Genomic DNA, 22,314 nt, shown 5'->3' on the forward strand with positions numbered 1-22,314 from the left:
GCCAAAACCCGTGATTTAAGGCCTCCTGCTTCCAACAAACACCCAACGACATCACCTACACATCCCTCCCTGCTCCAAAGTTCAAATTATTCAACCAAACTATCTTAAACGCATCACTGAAAAATATTGGGGCGGACTGTTTTCTTGCTGTTGGTTTGCCGCAATTTTTCCAAGCGACAGCAAGTTTCTGCCTTTTTCGGGAGTGTCGAACGGAGGGGTGGGGGGTGCTTTGCCTGTCAATGGGCTGAAAGTGTCTTTATTAGAGAAGGGGCGGTCTTTGTTCCTTTAAGGCTCCGCCCATGCATCTAAGTGGGCGTGGTTTAGGAACTTGTTTTAAAAGCCTGTTTCACCCAGGTTCCATGCACACTTTTTTTTTTCCTCTTTTGATTCCGAGTTTTTCTTCTTGCTCCCATCTCACTGTTGACGATGTTTTGCTACTAGTATTAACAAATATACAAATTTGAAATGATAAAAAAACTGCGAAAAAAATGTTTGCAAGAAAGGACATTTAACGACACACCTGTACATTTTATTACTGGCGATGCAGTCTTACCTGGGGGTTTTTAGTTTCTTGATTTGGTTTTCGGTAAGATGCCATGAAGCAGTAGAGGAGCAGAGCGGTTCTGCTTGTCCGCTGTAGACTCTCGATCAAAGCCACTGTTCGGATGGAGGAAAAACTGCAGTTGGAGCTCGAGCTCGACCGTTGGCGCCACCTTCCTGATTGTTTCTCACTTGCCTGTATCTCAAGAGAGAGAATGCACATAGTACATTTCGCAAGTCAAATAAATAAATATATATATATATATATATATATATATATATATATATATATATATATATATATATATATATATATATATATATATGTATATATATGTATATATATATATATATATATAAATATATATATATATATATATATATATATATATATATATATATATATATATATATTGAAATATATGATTATTATTTAACAATGGTCGAGGACAATGAATTTTAACAGCATCTATGGTACTGAACGCATCAGTGCATGCAATTAAGTTCCTTATTGATATGTGAAATTATAATTGTGATGTGTTTCAATATAGTAGACTTGAATTATTTCCCTTCAAATTATATTTGTAAAGGTCTAGTTTGTTTTTATATCTCTATAAATAGCTATGATTTTTTAAAATATTTGATTTGATTTGTTTTTTTTTTTTTTTTTTTTGTTTTTTCATCAATATAATTTTATTATTATTGTTTTTATTTTGTATAGTTTGGCTGTACAGGCACTGGCGCTCTTTTCAGAGTTTTTTTATTTTTCTTTAGTTTGGTCATCTTTTGTTCTTTCTTTGGTTTCGTTCTCTCTGTTCAGTTGGTTGTACAGAAGTTGTTCAGTAGTGTGAATGAACATATTACTCAGTGAAAAGCAACATTCAGGCTGCCAAAGCATGATCGCATGGTTTATTCAAATGTAAACTAATTGGACACGAGGAAAAATCAGTGTCTCACTTTGAAGAGGAAAACTATATTATCATTATGATTCTTGATGATCTTATTATTATTATTCTTACAATTAAGCTTACGGTTCTTTCATTTCCACTGTTTTCTGATCCTTGTTTGGTCCAGACGTGGTTTATTTCAAAGAAGGAATTTTATGGATTTGTGACTATTTTTCTTGTAATTTTCTCTGGAACTCGGTTTTCGCATTTGACTTCCTAAATGAAAACACATATTGTAAGCATGCCCTATGGGACAAATGACTTTTTTTACTCTTGAATAAAATATGCATGAACTAAAAATGTCTCTCATCTTTTTGATGTCAGTAAGAAAGTCTTGTGAATTAACCCTCATAATTAAAATAAGATGAGTTGAGTTGCAGCAGTGGTTCATTCTGAAAACATCCCACTATATACATTTCTGGAGATAGCGGATCATGTTGCCAGAAGTAGGTATGGCTGCATTTTGTTCTTGAAACAAACGCTTCGGGGTGGTATAAAGCCAATTGTTTGCATGCTTATCAGCTGACCGCTTACCCCTGTATGGACAGTTTTTCTGCTGTTACCAGTTTGTCCAGTAGCACGCCATGTATGTCAGTAGACTTGAGACACAAAGAGGAGTTGACCACGACAAAAGGGTTTGAGTTCCATGTTGAACCCTTCAGTCAGTCTGTGCTTTTCAAAACAGTATTGGTTGGGTTAAGTAAAGGAGGAGAGTGGGTCAGTCGATCGGTCATTCAGTCAATCGACAGCAGCCTCTGGTGGATTTACTTGAGAACGTTCGAGGTTACTAAAGTAACCCTTCGTTCCCCGAGGAGGGGAACGGAAGCACTATAAGTGGATTTGATTGTAAAATCCACGCATTGGGAGGTTCGGTTCAGAAGCTACTCGTCTGAAAGAGTATTGAACGGGCCAATTAAGAATGAATTGGCAGCGCAAGCCTGCGCAGGTGAGCGGCATAAGCAATCAACTGAGTATATAAGCTCACCTGGCGCCAGCAGACGCTATCCTTTTTAAGCTGAAGAGACTTTCAACAGCTAAGGGACAGTCATGGCGACGGAGTATAGTGCTTCCGTTCCCCTCCTCGGGGAACGAAGGGTTACTTCAGCACTATAAGTGGATTTGATTGTAAAATCCACGCATTGGGAGCCCATTGAAAGCGCCATAATGACTGCACCTTACCAACACCCCCGATGAGGAGATAGTCAAGCAAGCGTGACGCACCCACATCATGGGGGGCGCGGTCCTCCAACGTGTCCCTGGCCCTAATTTATCCTACTTCAACAGAAGTTTTACGGATTTATATATATTTTTGGGAAGTCGTGAGCATCTAGATAATTCTAGGAAAATACGACAGTACGTTGGGAAGCGTGCAATCCCGATAGGGAGGACGCTGCGGAGGCCATCCGTTACCCAAGGGGGGATAGATGGCAGAATTTACATATGGACTAGCCCTAAAAAGGGGGAGTACGCATAGCAAAAGAGTGGTTAGCGGGGAGGGAAGACACGGGTCCGCCCAGGGGGGGGGACTTAACCGTGGCTGAATAAGCATATGGGATCGCCTAGTGGGGACCACGCATAGCAGGCACCTTTACCCAAAACGCGGGCTGACCAGCGGGCAGACCTACAACGTAGTGGGCCAGCAAGTGACTCCTCCGCTGAGTCAGTGCTGGGGGCCACGGAGGAATCTGCAGGGCTCACCTGACGGGGAACTTTACTGACAGATAAAAAGGCGCACGTATCTCCGTGTTAGGGAAAATGGCGCAGCAAGCGTGTTTCAACACCCTACCGAATTGTTTCCTCAATCACCAAGGGTTACCTAATACCCTTGAGGAAACCGGCTCCACTCGCAGATTGTAAAACCTTGCAAATGTGTTGGGTGTCACCCAGCCCGCAGCTCTACAGATGTCTGTTAGAGGGGCGCCGCGTGCGCGCGCTCGAGAGGATGCGAAGCTCCGAGTGGAGTGCGCACGCGCTCTCGGGGGACGCGGCTCATCTCGGCTCTGATAGTGAAAGAAAGGCATCCACAATCTAGTGGGAACTTATTTCGGTACGGCACTTCCCTGCTGCCGACCGCTATAACAGACGAAGAGCTGCTCAGATGATCTAAACTCTGAGTGCGGTCCGGATAATACGCAAAACGCGAACTGGACAATAAAGAAGGGCTGGGTCTGCCTCCTCCGAGGGCAGCGCTTGCAGGCTCACTACCTCGTATTAAAACGGAGTGGTAGGAACCTTGGGCACATATCGCGGGCGGGGTCTCAGGACGTGAGAGAAGCCAGCCCAATTACAGGCACGAGTCACTGACCGAAAAATGCCTCCGGGTCCCCGACCCTCTAATCGATATCAACGCGACCAGCAGAGCTGTCTTCAGGGACAGAAATATACTGAGTCGAGGATCGAAGGGATCTGACGCGGCTTGTGTAGCGAGGGCGAGATCCTAAGAGGGCATGAGAGGGGGCGGGGTGGATTAATTCGCTTAACGCCCCTGAGGAACCGGATGATGAGGTTATGCGTTCCCACGGTGCTGCCAGCCACCGCGTTATGAGAGCGGAGATGGCAGCCACGTAACCTTGAGTGTGGAGGGCGACAGCCTGCTCTCCAACTTCTCTCGGCGTAAAGAAAGCACAACGCTGATCTGGCAAATTACGGGGGTCTTCTCAGCGAGAGACACACCATTCAGTGAATAGACTTCACGTCAGGGCATAGGCGCGCTCGGGGAGGGGGCTCTAGCCCGAGTGACGGTATTAGCCACCGCAATCGGAGGTTACCTAAGTCTTCCTCGCGTCTAAAAATCTCCAAAGATCGGCGAGGGTGCCAGGTGGTGCCCTGTCCCTGAGAGAGTAGGTGCTCTCTCGAAGGGACTGCCAGGGGAGGGCTATCGCGAGGGAGAGCTCTGACATCCAGGTCCGGTTGAGCCAGAGGGGCGCAACCAGCAACCTGTTCCTCGTCCTCCCTGACCTTGCACAGTAACTGCGCGAGCAGGCTCACTGGGGGAAACGCGTATTTGCGCGTGCCCCGAGGCCAGCTGTAAGCCAGTGCATCCGTGCCGAGAGCACTCGGTCAGGGAAAGAACAACTGGCAATGAGCGATCTCGGGCGAAGCAACAGATCGATCTGGGCTTCCCCGAATCGCGCCCATATCAGCTGAACAGACTCGGGGTGGAGTCTCCATTTTCCAGGACGCAAGGCTGCCGTGAGAGCGCATCGGCTGCACGGTTGAGCTTGCCTGAATATGAATGGCGTGCAGCGATTTCAGCCGCGGATGACTCCAGAGGAGCAGACGGCGGGCGAGCTGAGACATGCGGCGAGAGCGCATACCCCCTATACGGCTGATATACGCCACCACCGCCGTACTGTCCGTCCTGACCAGCACGTGTTGCCGCTCCAACACCGGAAAAAAACGGTGGAGAGCGAGGAACACTGCCAACAGCTCCAGGCGATATGCCAATGCAACTGGGTACCTTTCCACAGGTCCGCAGCCGCATGCCCGCCTAGAGACACCCAGGCCTGTAGGAACGAGGGGTCGCTCCAAGGGCTGAGGGCGCGGCGACACAGCGCAGTAACAGAGACTCGGTGTGCGCGCGCGTGCCATGCGCGTCTGGGGACTCGATCGTGAAGCCAGTGCTGAAGTGGTCTCATATAGAATAATCCGAGCGGCATGAAGCGGCTGCGGATGCCATATGCCCCAGGAGCCTCTAAAATAGTTTCAGTGGGACCACTATTTTACTGTCGAGCTCTCTCAGACAGTACAGCATCAGCTGAGCGCGCTCTCCGGAGAGGCGCGCTGCCATGGTGACCGAGTCCAGCTCCAGCCCGAGAGAAGAGATCCTCTGCACGGGGGCGAGTTTGCTCTTTTCTCGGTTGACCTGAAACCCCCACAGGTGGAAGTGCCAGAGCACTTTGTCTCTGTGCATAATCAACTCTGTGCATAATCAAAAGAGAGGGCAAAATTCAGCCAGTCGTAAAGAAATTGAGTATGCAGATGCCCGCGAGCCGAAGGGGCGCTGAGGCACCCTCCGCGGGCTTGGTGAGGACCCGCGGAGACAGAGAGAGCCCGAAGGGGAGGGCTTTGTATTGCCAAGCTCGACCTTCAAACGCAAACCGCAGAAACTGTCGGTGGCGAGGAAGAGTGGAGACATGGAAATACGCGTCCATCAGGTCTAATGCTGCAGACCAACCCAGAGGACGAACGCACCGGAGGATGCGCTTCTGCGTGAGCATTCTGAACGGCAGCTTGTGCAGGCAGCGGTTCAAAACGCGCAGATCTAGGATTGGCCGTGACCCACCGCTCTTTTTGGGCACGATGAAGTGTGGGCTGTAAAACCCGCTCTCCATCTCGGCTGGAGGGAGTGGCTCGATTGCATCCTTCGCCAGGAGGACAGCAATCTCCTCTCGCAAGACAGGGGCGGACAGGGGGCTGACCCTGGTGAATACACACCCGTGACTTGGGGGGCCGTTTCGCGAACTGAATCGCATAGCCGAGTCTGATTGTGCGTATGAGCCACCGCGAAGAGCTGGCCCGCGCTAACCAGGCAGGCAGAGCTCTCGCTAATGGACTCATCGCTACAATCGCTGACGTACCAGCAGTGGGGCAGCGCGGAGTGGGTGTGCTGATCCGGGAAGCTCGCGGGTCCCACGGAAAAGCTGGAGGTGAGATATTTGCTCTCACTCCAAACCCGAGCTCCGGAGGGGAGGCTCGAGGGGTGGGAGAAAGGAGACCGTCCTCCCAGCGCTCGTGAGCCACTGGCGAAACGCACCGAATCTGCAAGCTAGAAAGCATAGCGTCCCAGACTGGCAGATTTCGGGCTGTCACATCTGGGGAAGTGAAAAGTGCCCTTTCATAATGTTTTCATGGCAGTAAAAAGTGCCGTTGGAAATGGGGCCCTGCCCTCCAGCGGGGAAAGAGCAAGTTCCCTCTTCTCCAGATGGCCTGTCCCAGGGGCGCTTCGCGGTCCGTTGCCGGACTTAGCGGCGTTCTGGGCAGGGGGGCTGCCTGCTTCTGAGGTGCCCGACGCGCTCGCTTCGCCAGAGGCGTGTGCGGGGGCGGAGCAGCTCTCGTAGGCGGGCGCCTTCGGCGAGGAGCAGGTATGAATGGCACGGCGGGCGGGGCGGGCTACGGACCGCCGATAAGACATCACCCACCAACTGCTCTCTCACCGCCTTGAATTCCTGGGTGAATTCACAGACAGTGTCGCCGAACCTGGCTGGGGATATGGGGAAGTCAAGAAAGCGGACTTTGTCAACTTTGCGCATATCAGCCAGGGGTGGCGCTCCTGGACCACTAATGTGGACATCGTCCTCCCCAACGCACACGCAGCGGACTCAGTAGTCCGAAGAGCTAAGTCGGCGGCGGTGCGAAGCTCGTAAGCCTGGGTTGGACCCACCCTCGTGCAGCTCGGCCAGCGCCTGCGCTTGGTAGCGCTGGTAGGTGGCTATCGCATGCAAGGCGGAAGCAGCCTGGCCCGCAGCTATGTAACCTCTAGCTCCGAGGGAGGTAGATAACTTACAGGCTTTGGATGGGAGACGAGGCGGACCCCGCCAAGAAGAGGCGCCGCGCGGATTTACCGCCATCGCGCACTCAACCTGAGGAATCGCCACATACCCCCTGGCTGTTTCACCGTCAAGAGTGGTTAGGGTGGAGGAACACGCAGCACGAGCAGAAAAAAGTGCTTTACAAGACCGCGTGAGCCTACTGTGCACCTCCGGGAAGAAGGGAACGCCCCTCTAGTCGGTCCGGCCGCGGAGCTGGGGGATAAACCATCTCCAACCCACGGCCGAAGCAGCCCGGGAAAGCACGGCTAACATGTCCGTTTCAGGATCCGTAGTGACAGCGCTCACCAGCCCGAAGGGGGCGAGCGGGTCTGGATCATCATCGGACAATGAAAGCCCACCCTCCGATGCCGCGGTGGACATCTGGTCTCCGGTGTCATCGGGCGTAAGGGCTACCATCTGTTAGACGGATCGCTTCCCCCGCCCGAAGCTTGGATGGAGCGCTTAGAGGAGCGGGAGGTCCGCGGGCCCGTGGGCGACGGATTATCTCTCGCTGAAACCCTCAGATCTGCCCGAGTGCCCGCTGCAGAGCAGGGGACAACTGGGGTGGTTCGCCCTTTTGCAAAGGCTAACCGCGATGTTGCGCAACAGTCATGGCATCGCAATGACGACATGAACTGTCCGCGAGCAGCGCATTAACATGCTGGACCCCCAGACATGTAACGCAGTGCCCGCGCCCATCATCCGAGGACAGGAAACCACCGCATCCAGAAACGCACAGTCGGAGCGCCGTCCTGATAAGGACGTGCTGCACGACTGTATTGCTCTTTCTGTGAAGTTTGCAACTTTATACGCACCGCTCTGGAGGACCGGACCCAAAGAACGCCAGGCAAGGGAGAAACCCAGCTCGACCGTCTGCCACTGCGTGTACACACTCTGGACCGGGAGAATGCTCTCGTTCGCTCAGAATCGCTGGTCACAGCAGGAGGAACCCTCATCGACTCGATCAGAAAGTCTCTGAAGCGAAAAGGATAGCGTCTGCTGGCGCTCACCTGCGCAGGCTTGCGCTGCCAATTCATTCTTAATTGGCCCGTTCAATACTCTTTCAGACGAGTAGCTTCTGAACCGAACCTCCCAATGCGTGGATTTTACAATCAAATCCACTTATAGTGCTGAAGTTCCCCCCGAAGGGGAACATGAGGTGCGAATGGCACTTGTGAAAGAAATGTGAGATCTCTAAAAGCCTACACAGCGGCCTCTGGTAGTTTTGTGAAAACATAAACTGCAAAAAAATGTAGCTCCTGGGACATATTTAGCACTCTCCAGAAACATATATAGTGGTACATTTTCAAAATGAGCCTGGTTTAGAAAAATCAGTAGCCTATTTGTGTTTTTCACTGTATGTGTGTGAGAGAGATTTAAAAAACTGTTTTAACAATTATTACTTTTCGGTGATGTGGTGGCGCAGTAGGTAGTGATATCGCCTCACAGCAAAAAGGTCACTGGTTTGAGCCTCGGCTTGGTCAGTTGGCATTTTTGTGCAGAGTTTGCATGTTCTCCCCGTGTTTGCGTGGGTTTCCTCTGGGTGCTCGGGTTTCCCCCACAGTTCAAAGACATGTGGTAGAGATGAATTGGGTGAGCTAAACTGTCCGTAGTGTATGAGTGTGAATGGATGTTTCCCAGAGATGGGTTGCAGCTGGAAGGGCATCCACTGCGTAAAACATGTGCTGGATAAGTTGACGGTTCATTCCACTGTGGCGACCTCAGACAACTAGGTACTAAGCCAATAAGAAAATAAATGAATGAATGAAATTTTTACTTTTTTTACCATATATATCATTTCAGAAAATTTAAAACCTATCATCTGATAATTACCTATTAACACAATTTTAATGTAATTCCATTCACTGATCAGCATTCCATGTTTATTTATGATATTTTCATATTTAATTCTATCAAAACAACAGAAATACTCAGAAAATTTTTAAAAATATACACAAATACATGACATAATATAACTTTAATAATAATTATTGGTAAAAATAAGAGTCTTTTAAGGGAAAAGGGTATCTTTGAGCATTTGATCAACTTCTTAAATGTTTTTATAATTTTTAATGTAGCCTAGTTCATCAAAAATAAAAAGTAAAATGACAACGTTGTGAGGTTTTACAAACATTCACTTTAGTGTATTCTACACTTGTGGAATGAATACTTTATATTTAACAATCATTTCAAAAATAGGCTATATATTCCACATTTACGTACGTATGTGTGAGGTTTTAATAGTAACTATGTTTCAAACAAAACGCTCAGCCAGTGAGGGCTTTTTCCATGAGGCTTCCCACCTGTTTCCTGCTATTCTTCCACAGGAAGCTCCGGGGGCTACACTTCTTCTCCCCGAGAGCAGAGCTCGAGTCCCGCTGAACACACCCAAACACACGCTCCTCTGCGGGACTCTCAATACTATGAGCTTGCCCTCGTGTGTTACCATTACACCCTACAGGAAACCGACCTGGACATGCTGGTTTATACCTCAGCAAAATACATTAAGATACAACAATTATATTGTAATTATTCCCAGATATATGGATTGAACGTCATTTGGACTTAGCCATGGAGAAACTGCTCTTTTTTCTCATTCCCCTGATTACATTTTCATCCATCATCTCAGCAGGTAAGTTGAAGGCAAATATATAAAATAGGGAAAAGTTCATTAAAGTATCCTGTTTAGTTCTGTCAAAATGACACGTTCTGCAGTGACATAAAAAAAAGTATAATAAATTTTTAAAACATATACGCTAAAAACATGTATACAAATATTTACACAATATTGTATTTTTTTCGCCAATGTTTAAATAGCATTTTAAAAGTTTTATATATGCTTGTAATATTATAAATTGTGTTGTTTGCTCATTAGATAAAACAATATAAAAGTGGTCTGGATGTTTTGAATGGGCAGTGAATATATTTTTTATATTTGACTGTATATTGAATATTTTTTACATTGTTGTAACAGAAAACTATAGTTATATTGGTATATCAAATAAATTGTGTTCTCTTGAGCCTCAAATACATGTTGAAATATAGGTCAGTATAATAATAATAATAATAATAATTTGTTGAAAATATAATATTTTTTATTGAGCCTCACAGTTAGCTATATGATGACTTTTCAAGCTTAGATTAATATAACTGAAAATAAGGTAAAAAAAAATTTATCACTTAAGTGGACAGATCTCAATAAAATAAAAGGTTTGTCTTGATTTACTAATTCTTCAATTTTTTGAGGTCCTTTTTTGAGTCAGTTGATACAGGTTTCCAACGCTCTGTATCTTTTTTGTGTGTATATATATATATGTGTGTGTGTGTGTGTGTGTGTGTGTGTGTGTGTGTGTGTGTGTGTGTATGTATGTATATTAGAGATACCATGGTTCTCAGTATAATATTGAACTATTCACTACGACCTCCACGGTTCAATACGCGCTTGTGAATTGTGGTTTTCTCAGTTTTGCTTTTTAATAATTTATATTTGTTTTATATCTCCCCGAATTAACTAAGTGTACCTGTAAGTCCATGAGCTAAGATAAGGAAACTCCTCCCCGCAAGTAAATATCCAATCAATCACTATGCTCTAAAGTTAGGGAACGCTTAACCATCACATTGCGAGCGGCGGTGAAGTGAGGCAGTACGAGAAAGTGCTGGCGAAGTGAGGCAACAGTACGAGAAAGCGCCAGCGTCTTTCAAATCTGCGGTGTGAGGACATTTTACTTTTGCCTGTAAGTATAATGCCACTAAAAGAAAAAACGGTGAACAAAAAATAACTATGTGCAACCATTGTTTTACACATATAACCCCAACACAATCTCACGGCAATTCGTAACTTTTTCATTTAGTGGCTAATTCGTATGAATTCGTACGATCTAATTCGTATAATTTAGTACGATTTGCTTTTCCCCCAATGACGGTTGGGGTTAGGGGTGGGGTCAGGTGCCACGCCTCCTTTTTAAAATCGTACCATTTCGTACGACTGAACTCGTACGAATTCGTACGAATTAGCCCCTAAACTGGCAAAACATAACCATAACCATAACTGCATATCTGCAGCGCCATCACCCAGCAATATCACTGTCTGAAGGCAGGATAGCAGAGAAGGTAATAAAGTCCTCTAAATATCAACAATCCCTCGGTGAATCTTTCAAACAAACATATCCAACTGGTTCCAAGAGAGATATAAAAATAACAAAGCAGTGCGGGTGTTTATTGCCAAAGATTTGCAGCCGTTTTCAGTGATTGGAGATGCAGGCTTTTGTCATCTTGTAAAAGCACTCGATCCGCGTTACAAACTATACAGCCTCGCATTTTTTCAGCACAGAGATAATCAAGATGGTTTATTTATGTTTACTTAAGTACAAATATGTTTATTTGAAATGGACAATTTATCTTTATTAACTTCACAAATATGTTTATTTTCAAAATGTAGGATTTTATGTTCCCCATGGGCTACCAGCAGTGAGATTTTAGTGTTATTTTTTTTATACAATACACTAACTAGTGTACTTTTCTTGACTTTTAAGTAAAACAAAATGAGTATTGCAATAAATCGTTTTTATTTCTTTCTCCTTAACCTCTAACTGTTCCTATTGCCTTTAAAATAAAACAATAAAAAACACGTGTCATGCAATGAGAACCAAACTGAACCGGAAACCGTGTTAAAAAACCAAGGTATATATTGAACCGTGGGCTAACTGTATTGTTACATCCCTAATGTATTTTCATCTTCTTTGTGCTCAAATGGTTATTGTGGCCATATCTTTCTCTTTATTTTGTAATATATTTTCTATGACTTCACAGGAAATGACACAAACCTCACAAGTCCCACACCTCCAAGCACAGTTTTTTCACCTACAAACTCTGTTAATTTAACAGAAGGTAAGTATTTTTACTTTTTAAAACATTGCAGCCTTAAATAAGAACTTCAAATAAAATCAAAAGACCAAACATATACATATGTACAGTTGAAGTCAAAATTATTAGCCCCCCCTTTGATTTTTTTTTTCTTTTTCAAATATTTTCCAAATGATGTTTAACAGCTAGAAAATTTTCACAGTATGTCTGATAATATTCTTTCTTCTGGAAAAAGTATTTGTTTTTATTCGGCTAGAATGAAACCGTTTTTAATTAAAAAATAAAAATGTCTACAGTCTACAGAACAAACATTATATTTAAAATGTGTTCAATAAATCTTCTCTCAAATTGGGGAAAAAATAAACAAGGGGTAATAATTCAGACTTCAACTGTATACACATATATACTAAATCATATTGTTATAATACCTATTCTAACAGGGGCGGACTGGGACTAAAAATCAGCCCTGGCACTGTAGCCACACCAGCCCATTTTACCACACCGACACAACCCCATCCACGGACACGCACATTTACTGCTTATGTTGGTGCACAAATGGTGAAATAATATAACCAGTACCTTATGTAATATATATTTAAACTTTTAATGTATGTGACTGGAACAAAAACAACCCATTTATGACAAATTTATACATCAATCATTTCATTCATTCATTTTCTTTTCGGCTAAGTTATTAATCTGAGATCGCCACAGCAGAATGAACCACTTACTTTTTCAGCATATGTGTTACCCATATGTGTAACCCAATTCACCTAGCTCGAGGGAAACCGGGAGGAAACCCACGTGAACATGCAAACTCCACACAAAAACACCAACTGACCCAGCCAAGGCTCGAACCATTGACCTTCTTGGCAACAGTGTACCCACTGCGCTGCCCCCTTTCGAGACTATTTCAGTTAATTTTATGCATTTGGGCCTTGGCAGCGTCTAATTTAAGAGCAATTTTTTTGCTTTCTCCGAGCTTTTTGGCACCACCTTTCCTTTTTTTACAGTCCATCTCTGACAATTAGCTTGTGTTGCACTTACTGTTTGTGTGACATTCTTGCCAGATTTTGATTACGTCCGCGTAACCTCTGATTGGGTCGGCCCCTTTCGAAACCAGCCGGCCAATGTCGATTGGACTAATGCTTAACATTTATTATTGTCATTACTATTATCATCATCATATTCACTTCTTGCAAGAAATAAAAGCTGCCTGCATGTAAAAACAGTATAAAAATAAAAATAAAAATAGCACACCAGCCCACATTTAAAAAAAAAAAAAGGTCCGGCTCTTCTTGCATTTGCCAGATGGCCAGCCCGCCCCTGTATTCTAATAACTAAAAGTTCTTTAACGTTTTCTGTCTGTGACGGCAGCGCTTTTTATGAACCAATAATAAGCATGAACCACAAGGTGTCACTCTTGATTCAAAATCTATGGTATAGTGTAAGAATAAAATATGAAGAGTTAAGATGCAAAAACCTGTAAGTGCCGGCTCAAATTTTTATCGAAAATGAGCATTATTTTCAGCTTGCTTTGTTTAAACTTATTTATTTTATTTTGAAGACCATGAAAAGAAGTTATTCATTGACATAAAAGTGAAATTACTAAACCAATAAGAGCCTGATAAAAATGCTCACACTGTATTAGAAGAATTTTCAGATGGCCTTTAGAGGTTTTTGTAACTGAACTCTTCATATACAAAAATGGCTTTTATTTACAGTATTTTGTTAGTCATTCATTTCCAAGAAAAAAAAAATCATCTAATAAATGATTTAGTATTTTATGCTTATGATTAGTATTTTTTATTTGCTGTTTTGTTTGTTTCGAGGTTTAAATAAGACTTTTTTTGAATCCCAAAATTCAGTTTACAGTAGATGTGCTTTTAGATCCTTTTGTATATTCTTAGTTCACATAGAAACCACATGCTTCTTGAATTGCATTTTTATTGTTATTTTTATTATTATTACAGCAGCGCAGCAGATTGAAAATTCAACTACATATGACGATGACATAAGCAACCAGACCTCAAAACCGACAACTGTTCAATTTTCCAGAAGCACAGGTAAAGCACAAATATAACATCAGTTATATCATGTAAATATACTGCACAGTTTGCACATTGTACCCTGTACCTCTGTTTCTGCAGGCTTTTTTCTTTTTTCTTTTACTTTTTAATGGAAAATTGTGTGATGGTCACTCATAATGTTACCAGTGGGATAATTTGTATTAATGTGGATAACTGAACTAGCAAATTTTTAAACCGTCATTTAACAAGGTTTGATTACAAAAATTCAATATTGTTACTTACTTCGTCATAGCATAGCTGTATTAGTGTAACTAGCATACATTTTTTTTTTAAAAAAGTAACTTATTTGTAACTTTTGAACTGATAGGTCCTCACAGAATCTGAGCCAGTGGAAATCTGCAGATTGTTTAGCCCATCGAGTCTATTTATTAACTTATGTATCGTAAATGCATGTAAATATATATTTATTCAGTTTATGAATTAATAATTTCAGTAATATTATTAAATAGTATTCAAAGGCTTAGATTATTTATCTACAACAATCTTTGTAAAGCTTTAAAATAAAGTTATTCTAATAGATTATATGAAAGAGTTGCTTTGGTTATCAAACAAGTGGTTCTAATCGCATTTGCATTGCAAATCTTAAAAAAATATATTATTATTTTGTGAAATATTTAGTTGCTCCACTGTAAAAATGTATAAATATGATCAATTAGTTCACACAGCATATGTTTTAAGTCATTGTAACTTATTAAACTAAGTTAATAATATTCTAACGTAATTTTATAAGTTACCCAAGCTGTTTTAAGTAAGTTTAAGTTCAATGGACTATTAATAAGGTAATTTGATTCAGCTTAAAAACTTCAGGCAACTAGGATTGTTTTATAGTGTATACTCTCAAAATCATTTTAACAAAATTCTGTGGAGCAATAGCAAAAGACATATCCTGCATTAGTAACAATGTAGTGGCAACATTTTAGTGTGAAAACATACATATACTGTATCTAAATGCACTTTAATATCCCTACTACTGTTATTATCAATTTGTTTACTCAATCTATTACTACACTTAACAAAACTGAATAGCTGGAAATAAATTTTCTAATACTTCACACCTTAAAAATTATATGTACAAACTATCTTTATCATAATTTTTACATTAAAATATAAAAATAAAGTTAAAGTTAAAGTGTTGGTTAAAATGATCCATAAATCATATATTATTTTAGATCTTATATTTTTTCTGTTTGCAGAAATTTACTAAAACCAGTCAGGAACATTGTAACTAAGTAAAAATACTTAGTTAGCTGCTATTTAAATTTGGCAGAATTAAATATTAAATTTGACTCTTCGTGGAGTTTTTGGGCTGTCAAAATTCTCAATTCTGTCATCATTTAGGTATCATTGTGTCAGCCAAACCTCTAAGACCTTCATTCACACAAATTGAGAAATGTTTAATCTTGATTTCTTGCTTGACAACTTAGGAGCATTTTATTTTATTTTTTATTTTTTTGTGAGCTGTGTAATGCTATAATAGTTGAATGAAGGTGAACTGTTCATTAGTTACAGGAGAGTCCACCAGCAGCTCCAGTTTTATAAGATCCACAACTCCAACAACGATATCAAAATTCTACACCGACACATCGCTAAATGGAGTCTCAGCATCAGCGACCAAAATAACAGGTTTTACCTCATTCCTCTGGCTTATGAAAGTTCTTTTTTTGCTGAAATATACTGTTAGCATGTAGTACCATAGAAGTAAAATGGACATTTATTATTCAAGGGTTTGCTGGTACATGCAGTAGTTCAACTTTTGGGATGAACACAATAAAAGTGTCATAAACAATGATAGTTTACTGTATATGTAAGATATGTGAACATTTTTAGTTATTGACAAATACATCGACAGTGAACACTGTATTTCTGTGGACCCAATAAGTCAACATGATAAAACAAAAAAATTAGATGAAAAATACACAGCTATGGAAAAAATAAGAGATCATTTAAATGGCAATATATTTATTTGAACATTTTACTCAAACACAGATTTAATAAAGCTGAAGCTGAACAAATTTCCATGGCTGGAGAAATGGAGAACATATTCTCCATTCAGAGTGCTTTTTCAACTTTTGCATTGCTCTGCCAAACTTTATATATACAAGAAAATTTTTAATGATGTAAACGTTGACGAACAACATAACGATAGTTTTTGCAAAAATTGTAATTAACTAAACTAAAAAAAACAACAACACTGTCCCAAGTTTTCTTCAGCTGTAAGACATATACATAAAATAGCAGTTTTCTGTATTTAATTATTCATGTTTTATTTTTCCCCATTTATTTAATAATGCTTCTGAGTTGCAATATAGGAAATTTGTCTTGTTTCCAGCAACTTTTAACCTTAAAAAGTTTGAAAAGGTGACTGTTATTAAAATTATCAATAGATAATGATATATTGTCTGTGTTAGTCTTGTAATAAACTGCCAGCACTTTTTGTGTTAATTTACAGATGTATTTCGCTCTAAATTATTTCTTACATATTCTCTAAAAGTCACTTTGTTAACAGGGGCGTTGCTAGGGTCGAAAGGGAGAAGGGGCTTAAGCCCCCCAAGGGGCTTGAGCCTCCTATCTCCTCTCCTGATTGGCAGTTTCCGTTTGTTTTTTGAAAATCAAATTTTCTCCATGTCTTCAAATCTGAAAATAAGATTTATTTTATAGACCAAGTTGTTATCCAATGTGATACAAAGCTACACACGTTTATTTGGACAGAGGGATTAACTCTGGGTGTTTGGACAGAGTGATTAACTACTACTGTAGGTGTAGTGTTGTCAAGATGCTGGAATTTCTAAATTCAATACCTCGCAAAATATTCATATTTAATACGATTTTTTATATAATAACAATTGTATCAAAAATAGCACAAAAATAAAAATAAAGAGCTATATGCTAGAAATATGTTTACTTCAAATTTCTTTAGAGGGAGATTTTTTTTTTGTTTTCCTCAAAATAGGTTGATGTGGGCAATGTAGCACTTTAATGCATGTAATGCCTTTCTCATTCACACTTGAGCAGAAATTCCATATATGCCTCACAAAAGTAGTAGAACATTCCAGGAAATCCTTAATATGGATGAAGGCATCCGCTATTGCTGTATTTGAATGAAAAAAAAAAATCTGAATAAACATAAAAAAGGCTTTAACTGATCATTTACACGACTGAGACAATAAATGTTTTATACAGATGAAGTCAGAATTATTAGCACACCTTTGAATTTTTTTCCTATTTTTAATATTTCCAAAATTAGGTTTGACAGAGCAAGGAAATTTTCACAGTATGTCTGATAATACTTTTTCTTCTGGAGAAAGTCTCATTTGCTTTATTTCGGCTAGAATAAAAGCAGTTTTACATTTTTTTAAAAACCATTTAAGGGTCAAAATTATTAGCCCCTTTAAGCTATATTTTTTCTGATAGTCTACAGAACAAACCATCGTTATACAATGACTTGCCTATACCCTAACCTGCCTTTAAAGCCTTTAAATGTCACTTTAAGCTGTATAGAAGTGTCTTTAAAATGTCTAGTCAAGTATTACTTACTGTCATCATGGCAAAGATAAAACAAATCAGTTATTAGAGAGTTATTAAAACTTTGAAATGTTTAGAAATGTATTAAAAAAATAAACAGTGGGGCTAATGATTCAGGGTGGCTTATAATTCTGACTTCAACTGTATGTGTTCTTCCAGCCATCTTGCAATACAATACAGTAACTACTAAAACACTATAGTATTTACTATAAATTACAATTGTATATTTTGATTTTCAAAAGAAAGTTAAGTATTTTTTTTCCATCTCATAAGCTCTTAGCCTATATATATATTACATATGCTGTATGTGCAATAACCCCTCATGTTGTACAATACAATCAAGCTTTTTTCCCTTTAGACTACATTAAATTATCATTTCGCATGTTATCTTGATATGCAGAGGCTATTTCTTCAACGACAGTTTTTTCCAACATCAGCATGTCAGAGGCAACAGTGACTCCTTCACCAGCAGAAAGCAGACTCACTTTACTAGCCTTTGGTAGGTTTTCTACTGATGTTCTCATTTTGTGCATTTCTGCAGGTTCTTATAAATACATTCTGTCTGCAATTGCAGGTGTGATGAGTCTCATACTGATTTTGATTGTTGTTATGGTGATCTTGGTCGCCGCTGTCAACCTCAAGGGACGCTGTTGTAGAAACACCCAACAACACGAGAGTGGGTTTTGCTCTTATTCTGCCCATTTCGGGATTACTTTTAAAAACAAACATGGTGGAGCATCTAATCATTTTTGATTCATTTATAGGTATTAAAAACCGCGATTCTTTGGTGTCTGACAGGTGAGGACTTATAAACACATGACTTTAAATGTGCAGATTGTATAATCTATCTGTCTATCTATCTATCTATCTATCTATCTATCTATCTATCTATCTATCTATCTATCTATCTATCTATCTGTCTGTCTGTCTGTCTGTCTGTCTGTCTGTCTGTCTGTCTGTCTGTCTGTCTGTCTGTCTGTCTGTCTGTCTGTCTATATTTAAAACAATAATAATAATAAGACAATAATAATTAAAGCAAAAACAATGTTTATTATTATCATTGTAATAATTTGAATAATAATATTACTGTAGTTGTTCGTTATTAGTATTTATTATTGTTATAACACACAACATCAATAAAAATAGTAGTATTATTAATAAAATTAATAACAACAATAAAAATTATTATAATAACACATAATAATAGCAACCAAAATTGTAATAAGCATATTAATAGTAATAATTATTATTAGTAGTAATATTATTATTATGGCGAGGCAGTGGTGCAGTAGGTAGTGCTGTTGCCTCACAGCAAGAAGGTTGCTGGGTCACTGGTTCGAACCTCGGCTCAGTTGGTGTTTCTGTGTGGAGTTTGCATGTTCTCCCTGCCATCGCGTGGGTTTCCTCCGGGTGCTCCGGTTTCCCCCACAGTCCAAAGACATGCAGTACATGTGAATTGGGTAGGCTAAATTGTCTGTAGTGTGTGTGGATGTTTCCCAGAGATGGGTTGCGGCTGGAAGGGCATCCGCTGTGTAAAAACTTGCTGGATAACTTGGCGGTTCATTCCGCTGTGGCGACCCCGGATTAATAAAGGGACTAAGCCGACAAGAAAATGAATGAAATATTATTATTACAATGAATAATATAATGATAATAATAATAAAGACATTTATTATTATGCTTATTTTCCAGAGTTGGGTTGCAGGTGGAAGGGAATCCGCTGCGTAAAACATATGCTGGATAAGTTGGCGATTCATTCCGCTGTGGTGACCCCAGATTAATAAAGGGACTAAGGCGAAAAGAAAATCAATATATGAATGAATGAATTATGCTTATTATGCGTATAGTTTGATTATAATTATTATTATTATTATTATTATTGTTGTTGTTTTTGTTGTTGTTGTTGTTGTTAATTGTTATTAGTATTTATTTTGTTATTATTGTTGTTATGACACATAAAATCAATAAAATATTAGTAATAATAAAATGATATTATTAATAATTATATAGATATTATTGTTATTATAACACATAATAATAACAACCATAATCATAATAAGCATGATAATAAATGAAACTATGTATATTATATTAATTATTATTATTATTATTGTGTGTTAAATTTAAGTATGAGAAGCAAAATAATAAATGTCTTTATTATTATTATTATTATTATTATTATTATTATTATTATTATTATTATTATAACACATATTAACAACAACAACCATAATAATAATAACAATTAAAATTAACAACACTATAATAATCATCATCATCATAATAATAATCCTGGCACATAAAACAACAGGAGGTCATATGTTTCTCATAACATATAATTATGTGTAATAAATAAAAATTGAAAACACTCAAAATGCTGGGTTATTTGGGTAAAATGCAAATATTGGGATATTTTTTTTTTTAAAGTTAAATGAATAGCTCAATTTAGTGGTTGTGTTTATCCATATTTTAAGATTTGGGTTGAAATAACCCAGCTATGTATATTTATTGTTTATGTTCCAATTAGATTATTACCCATTAGAGCATCTTTAGAGTGTAATAATTAATTTGAAAACAGATCTGTTGAAAAATGCATTTAAGATTAAACAATTGTCTCGATTTTTAATCAAGCAACCTGACCAGCAATGGGGAGAAGGAAAACATCACTCTTGTCTCTGTGAGGACAATAAACACAGAATACAGTATGTATTTGTGACAAATACTGACAAAATAGCATGCCATTATTCTACTTGAAAGCATGCAGTAATATTTGGCCTCTCTTCATGTGCAGATGCAGATTCTCCCCAGATTTCTTCAGTTCACAGCACTATAGTGGACAATGATGACCATGAACTTTCCAGAGACCAGCTGATTTCACTGGGTTCATGATGCATGGAGATTGGAGGCTGTGGGCTTATCTGATTTATTTGTAATTTTGGCTGAATGTGGATTATTGCGCCTTTAATTGATGGTTATTGAACACATCATGCTCATGATGTACATTGGTGCAAATCAAATCATCATTATACCTGGGCTTTCATTTATTGAAAATGACACATGCTTCAATATTCTGCAAAATGTCACTTTTTGTGCTCCTCTTTTTCATATAAAGCAGTGCATTTGTGACTCTGAACCACAAAACCAGTCAGAAGGTTGTTTTCAGAAAATCTGAAAGTTGAATAAATAAGTTTACCTTTGATTTACGGTTTGTTAAGATAGGACAATTTCTGGCCAAGATACAATTTGAATATCTACAATCTGAGGGTTAAAAAAAAAAAAAAAAAAAAAAATATATATATATATATATATATATATATATATATATATATATATATATATATATATATATATATATATATATATATATATATATATATATATATATAAATATAAATATAAATGAAAAAAAAGTTGTCTCCAATTTTAGCAATGAGTATTACTATTCAAAAAGTTCTGACATATTTATGGAAGGAAATTTACTAAATGTCTTCACGGGAGAATATGTTTACTTAATATTACTGATTGTTGGGATGAAACAGAAATTTATTATTTTGACCTGTGATGGATTTTTGGCTATACCTACAAATATATCCATAAAGCATATGTCTGGTTTTGTGTTCCAGGGTCATATTTATGTCATATCTGATGTCACAAAAATTATGTATAAGGCACATAAGCCTTGTTTTTTATTCTTTTTTGACATGTCTGTGTTTAGCATTTTACTGTTTGTAGATTGATAAAATGCCAATATCATGAATTATATCTTATTCTCCTGTAGTTATCAACCAAGGCTCATTCTGAAAAGGTATCTCTATATACATGTTTGCAGTTTTTGTCTTTGCAAATCTATCTGCGTTCGCTGTGTATGCTTTTTCAGATCTTAAATTTCTCTTTCGAGTGCCATTAGCGCCCGCTGTTCTCATGTAAATCCACCAGAGACCGCTGTCGATTGACCCACCCTCCTTTTTCCCTAAACTCAACCGACAGTTTTAAAAAACAAATTTTTTTTTTTACCACATTTTCAGATTTTACCACATTATCACCCAGTTATTTGCTTGTTTATTTTATTTTTTGGCTTGTGTTTTGGCTTATTATTATTTTGACTTGAACCCCATCGTCATGGTCAACTCCTCTCTGCATCTTAAGTCCACCGACATATATGGCGAGCTACTGGACAAACTGGTAACTTTGGGAAAGTCATCCATATGGAGGTAAGCGATCAGCTGCTAATCGCGAAAAAGGAATGATGTCATTCCACACCGTATTTTGTTTTAAAGACAAAAAGGCTACATACTTTGTGATCTCAAGAAATGTATATAGGGCTAGGTTTTCAGAATGAGCCTGGTTATGTAACTTGGGCTTTTCAAGTGTTCTTACATCTTTAATTTGTACAACCAGGTTCACATAGGGTGCAAAAGCCAAAGCAATACATTTTTTCTTCAAAAAAAAAAAACTAATTTATTTATGAACCGCCAGAGGACCAAAACTCACATAATATACAACACGCTGTGTAGAGAAATAAGAAATACACGCTCAGAAATAAAGGTACAAGAGTTGTCACTGGGGCAGTACCTTTTTAAAAGGTACATATTTGTACTTAAAGAGTCCTTAGCGGTACCTCAAAGTTACAATCAGTACCCAAATGCACATAAAATGTACCTTCAGGTATAATATGTACTTTTAAAAGGTAATGCCCTAGTGACAGCCCTTGTACCTTTATTTCTGAGTGTACTTCAAAATTCTTTGTCTCTTTTGTCTCTCCATCTGCTCTTAAATTTGATGTTTAAACTTGATACTTAGAATCTAAATTTCGTTATATAG

General features: G+C 39.3%; 2 protein-coding genes across 5 annotated transcripts in view; both read left to right on the forward strand.

Moving 5' to 3' along the window:
- Window positions 1–22,314, forward strand: part of ppp3ca (protein phosphatase 3, catalytic subunit, alpha isozyme) — a 267,749-nt gene that overhangs the window by 126,700 nt on the left and 118,735 nt on the right. The window contains 2 exon segments of one of the 3 annotated variants that reach the window (NM_001198550.1): window positions 1–786; window positions 891–1,787. The exon segment at window positions 1–786 is cut by the window's left edge and continues 229 nt beyond it. The exons of 1 other annotated variant lie outside the window; for it this stretch is intronic. The gene's annotated coding sequence lies outside the window, so the exon portion shown is untranslated. 3 annotated transcript variants of the gene reach the window in all.
- ecscr (endothelial cell surface expressed chemotaxis and apoptosis regulator) lies at window positions 9,409–20,761 on the forward strand. 2 transcript variants are annotated; one of them, XM_073936040.1, is made up of 9 exons: window positions 9,409–9,650; window positions 11,828–11,905; window positions 13,855–13,947; window positions 15,475–15,594; window positions 17,894–17,992; window positions 18,068–18,169; window positions 18,258–18,291; window positions 20,125–20,195; window positions 20,285–20,761. In XM_073936040.1, the coding sequence occupies exons 1-9, from the start codon at window positions 9,590–9,592 to the stop codon at window positions 20,380–20,382; spliced, it is 756 nt and encodes a 251-aa protein (XP_073792141.1). In that variant the 5' UTR covers window positions 9,409–9,589; the 3' UTR covers window positions 20,383–20,761. The 2 variants fall into 2 exon arrangements, with proteins under 2 accessions (XP_073792141.1, XP_002666055.2); XM_002666009.7 differs by having other exon boundaries at window positions 15,481–15,594.

The sequence above is a fragment of the Danio rerio genome, chromosome 21, assembly GCF_049306965.1.
Source record: "Danio rerio strain Tuebingen ecotype United States chromosome 21, GRCz12tu, whole genome shotgun sequence".
NCBI lineage: Eukaryota > Metazoa > Chordata > Actinopteri > Cypriniformes > Danionidae > Danio > Danio rerio.